A 10,071-nucleotide genomic window follows, 5' to 3' on the forward strand; every position below is an offset into this window, starting at 1 on the left:
CCGTCAAAACGCGCCAACTTAGATTTCAAATGTTGAGCCCCCCACGCATCAGCAGTCAACTGCGCGAACTCGCCTCGCTCAGAGTTGCCTTTGTCGATGGCTGGGTATCGATACATCGCCAAGCTACATATATTTCGAGGCGGGCTTTGAGAGAATTCAAATTGAATAATGTGATTTGAAAGTCGCATGATATGTATTTATTTATAATATATTGTTTATTAACGTTTCATCTGTGTGAATTGTTGTTTATGATAATTATTGTTAATTACAGGCTATGCTTTAATTGCTACAATTTAGCAAAGTTCCTAAAAAAAAAATAAACGACATTACACAATATTATTACATCGATTTTCACCGTTCCGACACGTTCTACAATTATTTCGACCAAAATCTTTTACGACAGCGCAACCAAAAAAAAGGCAAACCAAACAGAAAAAAAAAAAAAAATTCAAGTGTGTTTTTTTTTAAAACCGAAAAGTGTTTAAAGAGCACAACTCCGTACCCGTACCCGCACCACGGGATCGATCGTACGATTCGCATTGGAAACTAATATTCTAATTACGGGAAACGCTCTAAACTAAAAAGTAATCAAAAAAAATTAATAAACAGATGAATAAATTGAGCTACACAAAAAAAGTATTTAGTTTACATATGGATGAAAAGTATTATTAATTATATAAGAAGAATATCTATTAACATTGAATTTCGCTATCAAACAAAAACAAAATCAAATAAAAACAATAAACAATAAACGTGGCCCTGACAAAGCACATTTCACATACCCCTCCCCTCCACACCCCCCCAAACTAAACACTTCCAAAAAAAGAGCATACAGAAAAAAGAAACCACCAAATCTGATAAGAACGCTCTCTCGCTCTCCCCCAAGGACAATGGCAAAGGCTTTGATAACGCATTTGTGGGGAAAAGGGAAGCGAAGGGAAGAGAGTACGAAAATCAGCCCTGTTCTCAATTTCAATAACGCAACATACAACATTTCGTACAACATTGAGAATTACAAATTAATTAATTATGTTTATTGCTTTATTAGTTTCACTTTCGTATACAACAAAGTCGTCGTCGATTTGTTGCGATAATGGAATTGGAAGCAAGACTCAATTTTGAGATATGCACACTGTGAAATGGCCCCATGGGAATTGCTGGCATGGTGGCCATGCAGAGGGGGTATATTGACTCGGACCATTTGTTTGACGAGTCGCTATATCCACTGTATCCGTTTTTTTTTTTTTTTTTTGCTGCATTTTATGCGTACATTTATGGGTAAAAATAGGAAATTAAAATTTTACAGGGTATTAAAATATATTCGGAGCACGAAACGCACTTTGCTGCTGCTTGTTGTATGGCAAAAATTTAATTCAACTGCATCCATGGGGCAGACAATCCGATATAGGGAACTTTTTTTCACTGCATGTCTCTCTCCCACACACCGCCTGATCGCTAACACCCCCCCTCCACCCAACAACAACAACAACACACACCATCCATCAACACCTGCCCTTTCTCTCTCTCTCTATTGGATTGTTCGCTCTCACTCTCTCAGTGTTCGGATGAGTATTGCTTTGAAATTGCTCTCTGAAGCCAGGCTTCGGACGTGGGTTAGAGTGAAATGGATGATGGCTGTGGATGGGGGTGGTGTGATGGTTTGCTATAGCGATAGGCGATTGTTATCTGTGGATCGATTGGCATCAATCGATGCTCTAACTGTTAATGAGTAGTTATTAGGCGTAGGAGGGGGGAGGGAGCGAGCGAGCGAGGGTTACTGGAACCGAACACTGGACTCGAAAGACACACACACACACACACACACACACATACGCTCATGCATACACTACGGCTGATACATACATACATACAGATATATACACTATTATTAATTATTACATAACGATGCTAACAAAGTTTTTCGTTTCTTTTCACTTGGAAGGCAAACAAGCATTTCACAACACTGGACATGGATCTATTACGACGCCGCCATCGTCGGCGCCGCCTCCTGCTCCTTCTGCGTCGTGCCACTCCATCACCAACTCATCCGTCCGGTCATTGAGCCGTACTCGTCAATGCCGCCCTCAGCTGTGTGCTGGTGGGCGTGGCCGGCGACCTGTGAAGCACACTGGGCCTCACCGTAGCAGGGATCGGTGACGGGGAGGGGGACTGGGATTGGGACAGGGTTTGCGGTACAGGCGATTGCAGATGGGAGGGAGGCGGAGTATTGCTATTGGGATCCGGTGTATCCGGTATATCACCGCTGACACTGCTCGCGGGTGAGAGCATCGAGCTGGTTTCCGTTTCGCTCAGGCAACTGCTCAGTTGTCGGATGACCCCAGTGCCGGACGAGAGGATGCATTGGTCCCGCTGCAGCTGCAACTGCTCCTGCTGCTCCCGCTGATAGAGAAACTTGCGGGCTGCCGTCACATTGACCACACTCACCGATTTGGAGATGGAATTCTTCACAGAGCTGGGTGCGGGCGGCACCAGGGCCAGTTGATTCTGCGACTGGGATTGCGTGGGCGATGGCGCCATCTCCTCCAGGGTGAGCATGGTGGCCGATGAGGAGGCCGGTGAGCTGTAGCCATCGTCCAGCATGCTGGTGTCCATCGGCTGTACACCGCCGGACTCTGACTCGACGCTCTTCTGCAGATTCTCAATGAGGTACAGGACAATCCGTTCCAGCTGCTGGGGCGCCTGTGAGGCGGGCAGATCCGGACTGCTGCTCTGCGTCGGCACGTCCGCCTTGATGATGGTCGAGAACTTGTTCTTCATCTCCTGCACCCTCTGGCGGCCGGCCTCCTCGTCCAGCAGCGTATTGACGCACAGGAACGAGTGCACCTTGTTGCTGCCGCGATCAATCTCCAGAAATCCCTTCGTATGCAGGTAGATGAAGCGCCCGTTGCGCGACAGCAGACGGTAGCAGCTCTCGCCATAGTCGCTGTTGCAGTCGTACATCTGCCTCAGGGCCACAATCACCCAGCGGACATCGTCCAGATGCATAAAGCAGAAGGGACTGAGATTTCGCACCTGCAAAAATTCGAGCGGTTAATAGAACTCGCAGCCTCGATTGGGGTAACGATTGTTACCTCATCCTTCATGTAGCCGGCCACAAGGCCAATCCTTTGATCACAGTCAATGATGCTGCCGTCGATGAGGTGGCGCGTCCGATACTCCAGCTGGTACGGTTCCGGCTGGCGGTAGAGCAGACTGGAGCCAAAGTCCTCGCATTCGGGCGACTCGGCACGGACGCGATGATCGCGGTCCCGATCGCGATCGCGATCCCGATGCCGATCCTCGCGTAGCACACGGGCCATGGCCACCAGGACAATGTCGTTGCCACTGATGCCATGCAGGGCCGCCTGGGCAATGGCATCGTGCTGGGGCAGGCAACCGGTGATGGCCGCTGCCGTCGCCTCGGCCGCTGCCGCCGCTGCTACTGCAGCCGCAGCGAGCATGTTGTTGTTGCGCGATCTGCGGATCAGCTGCGAGACAATGGGATAATTGGCGGCCGCACCGCCCGTCAGCGAGGAATCGCTGCGCCGGAAACAGCCATCGATCTTCACCAGCTCGTACTGGCGGCTGGCCTCGGCGCGGGTGGAGGCGCGCGCCACCCGGATGGTGAAGCAGCGCCGATCCGAGCGTAGCCTCTCGTCTATGGCCGCCAGATGGGCAATGGTACGGGGGCTGGGGCTGCGACGTGGATAGAGCTCTTCGCAGCCTTGGTCATCTGGTGGCATCTCCTCGTTCTCGTTCTCGGGATCCGGTTCCGGGTCCGCCTCATCGACATCCTCCTCCACATCGCTGCCCGAAACGGAGGCCGATGTGGATGTGGAGCGGTGCTGCTGCTGCCGCTGGCGCTTCTGCGAGGGCGTCGTCTGGCGCTGCTGATAGAACAGCGTCTCGATGTCGCGTGGAATGAGCTGCTGTCGGAGCAGGGCCTGGTCATCCGGGTGGGTGATCTGCAACAGATTCTGGCCATACAAATCCGACTGGCAGTGGCCCAGCAGCTGCTCAACGCTGGAGGAGACCAGCACGATCTGGCCATTGCAGGTGATGGTGATGAAGCAGCTGTCGAGCAGCTGCATCAGTGTGTCCGTCAAATGGAGACTGGGATTCTGGGTGGCGGTCGGCGCTGCACTGCCGCCGGATGTGTCCTGCGACGAGACACCCTTCAGACAGACTATCCGCCGCCGTCGTGTGGCCGACTTGCCAAACACATACTGCAGCCGCAGGCCGTGGGTGGCGAAACGCAGGACGGCCGTTTTGTCCAGGCGGCGGGAGGATTCGGCTGCATGTGGCACCATCGTAGCCAGCTCCTGGATGCTGGCATTCAGCTTGTCCCGCCGCTGTTTTTCGGCTAGATTACGAGCCTCTCGGCCATTGGCTGCCTCCGAGGCGGCCGTCGATGCCGCTCCTGAGCCGGAGGAGCCCAATGCTGCCGTTGCCGCGGCTGCTGCTGTTGTTGCGACGTCGACGGCGGCTGCGGCTGTTGCTGTCTCTGCTGCGGCCATTGCGCACGTTACTATTATGTGTGTACGTGTGTGTGTGTGTGTGTGAGCTGGTGTCGGTGTATTAGTGTGTGTGTAAATTGTTTTTGCCTTGCTTTTGATTGAAACGTTCTTATGGTTTTCCACCGTTACCCCGTTTCCCATTCGCTAATTGGCGCCTTGCGGAAAATGGAAATCGTCACTCTCCATAACAGGATGGGGGAGTGTTCTCTCACTCGCACTCGCACTCCCTACTTCCACTGGTACTGGTACTGGTACTGCTGCTGCCGCTGGCTCTCTCTCTCTCTCTCTCACGATGTTTGCTCTTTTATTAGTTTTTAATATTTGATATATCTATGCATATATACATACATACATATAAATATATATTTTTTTTGCTTTTCTTTAAAGTTTTCAAGGTCTCGCTTATGCTGTCGTGATGTTGTTGTTGTTGTTATGGCTAACCACCTTTGCCTACGACCCTCTCTCGCTCTCGCTCGCTCGCACTGTCGCGCGCGCTCACCATCAAAAGTCACTCTCTCTCACGCAACGTTGTACATATGTTTTCTCTTTTTTTTTTTTTAATTACTGTTTATTTCCCCTCAGCAGGGAATTATTCTATTCCGTATTTTTCCGCTCTATTTTAGTATTGTTGTTGTTATTTTTAATTTATTTATTATTATTTATTTCTTGGTTTTTGTTGTATTTTTTGATTGCGTTGCGAATTTACGTTATTTGTTGTTGTTGTTGCTGTTGCTGCTAATATTATGTTTGTTGTTGTTGTGGATCGTCGTAGGTGAGTGAGGTAAGTGTGCTTCGCTTTGCTTTGCTCTGTCTGTATCCCGCTGCCGTATGACAATTTGAGCTGCGTTTATTTTTACATCACACATATACCACTATTCGCACTGGTTTTGTTTATATTAAGTGATTAATTGTTTATTAAACAATTATGTAGCGCACGACGACATTTGTGGTTGCGTTTTCGATATATCGATCGATGATATGCGATATGTTTTGCTGGACGAGACTGCACTGCTCTAATGCATTGGCTCTGCGGTATTTTCTGGTATATCACGCCACTGTGTCAATTACATTTCTGTGTGGCAGTCTACATAGCAACTACACAGCGATGTTCCACTAGTGTTGAGTAGGGTATGAATCACAAACAAAATGATATTTTTGTGTGGTGGTGTTCTTCATTAATATAATTGTAAATGAACATAATTAAATAGAGTTTGAATAATTCAAGACATCGGTAGTTTTGAATGTTTGGAAAACAACAATCGATACTATCGTGATAGTATCGGGCTCAGATAATTATTAATTATCATTTTCATTTGAAAATGACCGCCAAACTCCATTTATCGTACAAAAATATCGATATTATTCGCTCTCAAATCGTGGTGGTTTTTCAAAATTTGCTCTCATTCAGCAACATGAAAATGAATTAGCAGCATTGTTGTGCAACTTTCCACACTATCCAAACATTTCAAAAGCGCAACGACTGTAGCTCGATACTATCATGATAGGGCTAGCAGTAAAATATCGATACTATCGATAGTGCCCTCGATGGTTCCTCTAGACACCACTATCAATAAAAAAAAAAGATGTATCGATATACATGTCAATATTTAACATCCCATCCCCAACTTTCTGCCAGCTGTGCACGTGAAATCGCTGAAGCTGAAGCTACGGATTTCCCAAAGGCGAATCCTTGTTACGAGTCTGCTAATCCTGCGAACCACCCCCCCGCACCATAGATATGTCCAAAACCAAGGGAAAGAAGAAGGAGCGCTTCGATGACGACGACGAGCAGCCCGAGAAAGTGGTTGTCCACGAGAAAAAGCAGACTAACAAGAAGGCTGGCAAGAAGGGTAAACGTGGCGGTGGCGACTCCAGCGACGAGGAGCAGCCACCAGGCAAGGTAAGTGGTGGCAACAACAGGGATGCCGAGGATCTGGAAAGTGTGGCCTCCTCCAAGCAGCCAAAGAAGGGTGCAAAGAAGGGTAAGAAGGGCAAGCGGAACGACGACTGGAGCGATGAGGATGAGAAGCCATTGAAGAGCGCTGCCAAACCTCCAGCGCGAAATGATGATGAGGACGATGACGAGGATGCGGCAGCTGCTGAGGCCAGGGCCCCGGCCAAAAAGCAGCCTCAGGGCAAGAAGAATAAAAAGAACAAGAAGAAGGTGGCCGATGACTTCAGTGACGATGAGGCGGAGCTCGACCTCCAGCTGGATGAGGACGACGATGACGAGGAGGAGGCGCCACAGATGATAGCCAAGCCCTCGGCCAAAAAGTCCAAGAAAAAGCAACAGCAAAGGAACAAATTCGACATGAGCGACGACGATGAAGAGGAGGATGCAGATGCTCTGGATGCAGTGGAGGAGCCAAACGCAGCAGCCAAGAAATCGAACAAGAAGCAGCCGAGAAAATTGTCCATCAGCGAGGACGAGGAAGAGGACGAAGAGAAGCTCGAGGATGAGCCCGAAAAGGAGGTGAAAGAGGAGAAAAGCCACTGAGATTCTCGTTGAGAAAATAGCTGCCGTTTCACTCAAGGAACCCGAAGTGGTGGCGGTGCCGCCGCCCGTCACTGTGGTGGAGCCCGAACCGGTGGCTGACGCAGAGCCCGAATCGGATGGGGAGGCGGAGGAGGCCACACGCAAATCCAGCGAAGAGCCCTCAGAGGCCAAAGAGAAGAAGCTCACCCACAAGGAGAAGAAGAAACAAAAGAAACAGCAGGAATACGAACGCCAAATGGAGCTGATGACCAAAAAGGGCGGCGCCGGACACTCGGATTTGGATAATAACTTTACGATGTCGCAGGTGCAAAAAACCGCTGGCCAGCAGGCGGCCCTCGAGCATGCAGTGGATATTAAAATTGAGAATTTCACAATATCAGCAAAAGGTGAGTCAACATTTTGTTTTTGTTTTCAGGATCTCCAATTACTGATTACTTTCTATCTCTCTGTCTCTATCTTTTTTTGTCTGGTGCCAGGCAACGATCTGTTTGTGAATGCCAATCTACTGATTGCCCATGGCCGTCGCTATGGCCTGGTGGGACCCAATGGACATGGCAAGACAACGCTGCTGCGTCACATAGCGACACGTGCCTTCGCCATACCGCCCAACATTGATGTGCTGCTCTGCGAGCAGGAGGTGGTGGCCACCGACAAGACGGCCATCGAGACGATACTCGAGGCCGATGTGCGTCGCACACAGACGCTGAAGAAATGCGAAGAGCTGGAAAAGCAGTTTGCCGACGGCGACATGAGCGTCCAGGAGGAGCTGAACGACATCTTTGCGGAGCTAAAGGCCATTGGCGCCTACTCAGCGGAGGCCCGGGCACGGCGTATATTGGCGGGTCTTGGGTTCAGCAAGGAGATGCAGGATCGTCCCACCAACAAGTTCTCGGGTGGCTGGAGGATGCGCGTCTCGCTGGCGAGGGCTCTGTATCTGGAGCCCACGCTGCTGATGCTCGATGAGCCGACAAATCATTTGGATCTGAATGCCGTCATCTGGCTGGACAATTATCTGCAGGGCTGGAAGAAGACCCTGCTGATTGTCTCCCACGACCAGAGTTTCCTCGACAATGTCTGCAACGAGATCATCCACCTGGACCTGAAGAAGCTGCAGTACTACAAGGGCAACTATTCCATGTTCAAGAAGATGTACGTGCAGAAGCGGCGCGAGATGAACAAGGAGTACGAGAAGCAGGAGAAGCGTTTGCGCGAGCTCAAGGCCCACGGCCAGTCGAAGAAGGCGGCCGAGAAGAAGCAAAAGGAGACGCTCACCCGCAAGCAGGAGAAGAACAAAACTAAGCAGCAAAAGGACGAGGATGAGGGCCCCCAGGAGCTGCTCGCCCGCCCCAAGGAGTACATTGTCAAGTTCCGTTTCCCGGAGCCCTCGCAGCTGCAGCCCCCCATTCTGGGTGTGCACAACATTACGTTCGCCTTTGACGGCCACAAGCCGCTGTTCATTAAGGCCGATTTTGGCATAGATCTGAGCAGCCGTGTGGCCATTGTCGGGCCCAATGGCGTCGGCAAATCAACGTTCCTCAAGCTGCTGCTCGGTGAACTGGAGCCTCAGCAGGGGGAGCAGCGCAAGAATCATCGCCTGCATGTGGGACGCTTTGATCAGCATTCGGGTGAGCATCTGACGGCCGAGGAGTCGGCTGCCGAATATCTGCAGCGGCTCTTCAATCTGCCGCACGAGAAGGCGCGCAAGGCACTGGGCTCCTTTGGCCTGGTCAGCCATGCCCACACCATCAAAATGAAGGATCTGTCCGGTGGTCAGAAGGCGCGCGTTGCCCTCGCCGAGCTCTGCCTCAGTGCGCCCGATGTGCTCATTCTGGATGAGCCCACCAATAATCTGGATATTGAGAGCATCGATGCGTTGGCCGAGGCCATCAACGAGTACGAGGGTGGCGTCATTATAGTCTCCCACGACGAGCGACTGATACGCGAAACGGGCTGCACTCTGTACGTGATTGAGGATCAGACAATCAACGAGATTGATGGCGAGTTCGATGACTACCGCAAGGAGGTGCTCGACTCGCTCGGCGAGATCGTCAACAATCCCAGTGTAGTGGCCAATGCAGCGGTGCTGCAATAGCCGGCCGGCCCTTACCCCTCTCTCCCGCTTCAATCGTGTGTCTCAAGCCTAGTCCCTGCTGGCCATGGCCCCTCTCTCTGTTGATTATGCCGCATTGTTAATGGATTATCCGCTAGTTAGCCTTTTTATACCATATATAAATAAACAATTAACAAATTGTGAGACAACAAACAAAAAAAGAAATATGCTTATATTTTATTCAAAGAAAAGTAAACTAATTAGGGGCCAACGAGCACGCTCAGGCCGTCTTCAGCCGGAGCGGTAGAACGATTTGACATTGTTCAGCATCTGGGCAGCGCCGTTGTAGCCATCCGTATCGAAATCAATATTCTCGCCGCCAAATTGAATGACCTGCAACCAAACAAAGGCAGAAAGAAAATTCCATTAGCATGAGCGTAGGGGACAAGAGGGGAGAGGAGGGAGCGGACTTACCTCCTTGGCCCGTATGGTATCAGCACCATGGGGCACACCAATCACCTCGACCCAATCCCCCGCGGCGGCATCCAGAGCGGTGGACAGATTGATGCGCAGCTTTTGATTGTCCGTGGAAGTGGCCAGCAGTGTGGAGCCGGCGACACTATCCACACTCACCATAATGCTGATGGTCTGGGCGGCAAACTCTTTCATCATGCTGGCGTTGATGATGGAGCGTGGATCAAAGGGTTCCATCATTTTAGTTGATTTTTCTTTACAGCAAAACAGCAAAAATATTTGCGAAATTGATGCGACAACAAGAAAGAGCGCCAAGCAAGACCAGTGGTGGCAACAATGAAAATATCGCTCAGACGAAAAGCTAAATATCGACTGCTGGTATTAATTAGTATCAATTTAATTTAATTTCATCCACGCGTTGCCTCTCTCTAAAATCTATCAATTTAAAATTTAAACTAATCTGAAAATTGGATGTCGGCTCTCATTGCTATTTTCCAAATACAAGCACGTTGCCGCCGAGCTCGTTCCACTTA

The 10,071-nt window shown here is 50.0% G+C and overlaps 4 protein-coding genes across 4 annotated transcripts in view; 1 reads left to right on the forward strand and 3 right to left on the reverse strand.

The window, feature by feature from the left end:
* Window positions 1-5,034, reverse strand: part of LOC111069327 (tyrosine-protein phosphatase 10D) — a 56,911-nt gene extending 51,877 nt beyond the window's left edge. Inside the window, 1 exon segment of the mRNA XM_041594511.1 lies at window positions 4,935-5,034. The gene's annotated coding sequence lies outside the window, so the exon portion shown is untranslated.
* On the reverse strand, window positions 1,100-4,517 carry LOC111069334 (circadian locomoter output cycles protein kaput). Its single transcript, XM_022359356.2, has 2 exons — window positions 3,093-4,517; window positions 1,100-3,033 (listed from the first exon to the last, which is right to left on the reverse strand). The coding sequence occupies exons 1-2, from the start codon at window positions 4,515-4,517 to the stop codon at window positions 2,056-2,058; spliced, it is 2,403 nt and encodes an 800-aa protein (XP_022215048.2). The 3' UTR covers window positions 1,100-2,055.
* Window positions 5,035-6,202: 1,168 nt separating the features above from the next.
* LOC111069369 (ATP-binding cassette sub-family F member 1) lies at window positions 6,203-9,280 on the forward strand. The gene is given in 3 exon segments (XM_041594535.1): window positions 6,203-6,917; window positions 6,949-7,400; window positions 7,491-9,280. Coding segments are annotated over 3 exon segments (2,730 nt in total). The 5' UTR covers window positions 6,203-6,255; the 3' UTR covers window positions 9,107-9,280.
* A 9-nt stretch (window positions 9,281-9,289) lies between these two features.
* LOC111069371 lies at window positions 9,290-9,877 on the reverse strand. Its single transcript, XM_022359402.2, has 2 exons — window positions 9,539-9,877; window positions 9,290-9,457 (listed from the first exon to the last, which is right to left on the reverse strand). The coding sequence occupies exons 1-2, from the start codon at window positions 9,776-9,778 to the stop codon at window positions 9,356-9,358; spliced, it is 342 nt and encodes a 113-aa protein (XP_022215094.1). The 5' UTR covers window positions 9,779-9,877; the 3' UTR covers window positions 9,290-9,355.
* Between the last annotated feature and the right edge of the window lie 194 nt (window positions 9,878-10,071).

The sequence above is a fragment of the Drosophila obscura genome, unplaced genomic scaffold (assembly GCF_018151105.1).
Source record: "Drosophila obscura isolate BZ-5 IFL unplaced genomic scaffold, ASM1815110v1 contig_29, whole genome shotgun sequence".
Lineage (NCBI taxonomy): Eukaryota > Metazoa > Arthropoda > Insecta > Diptera > Drosophilidae > Drosophila > Drosophila obscura.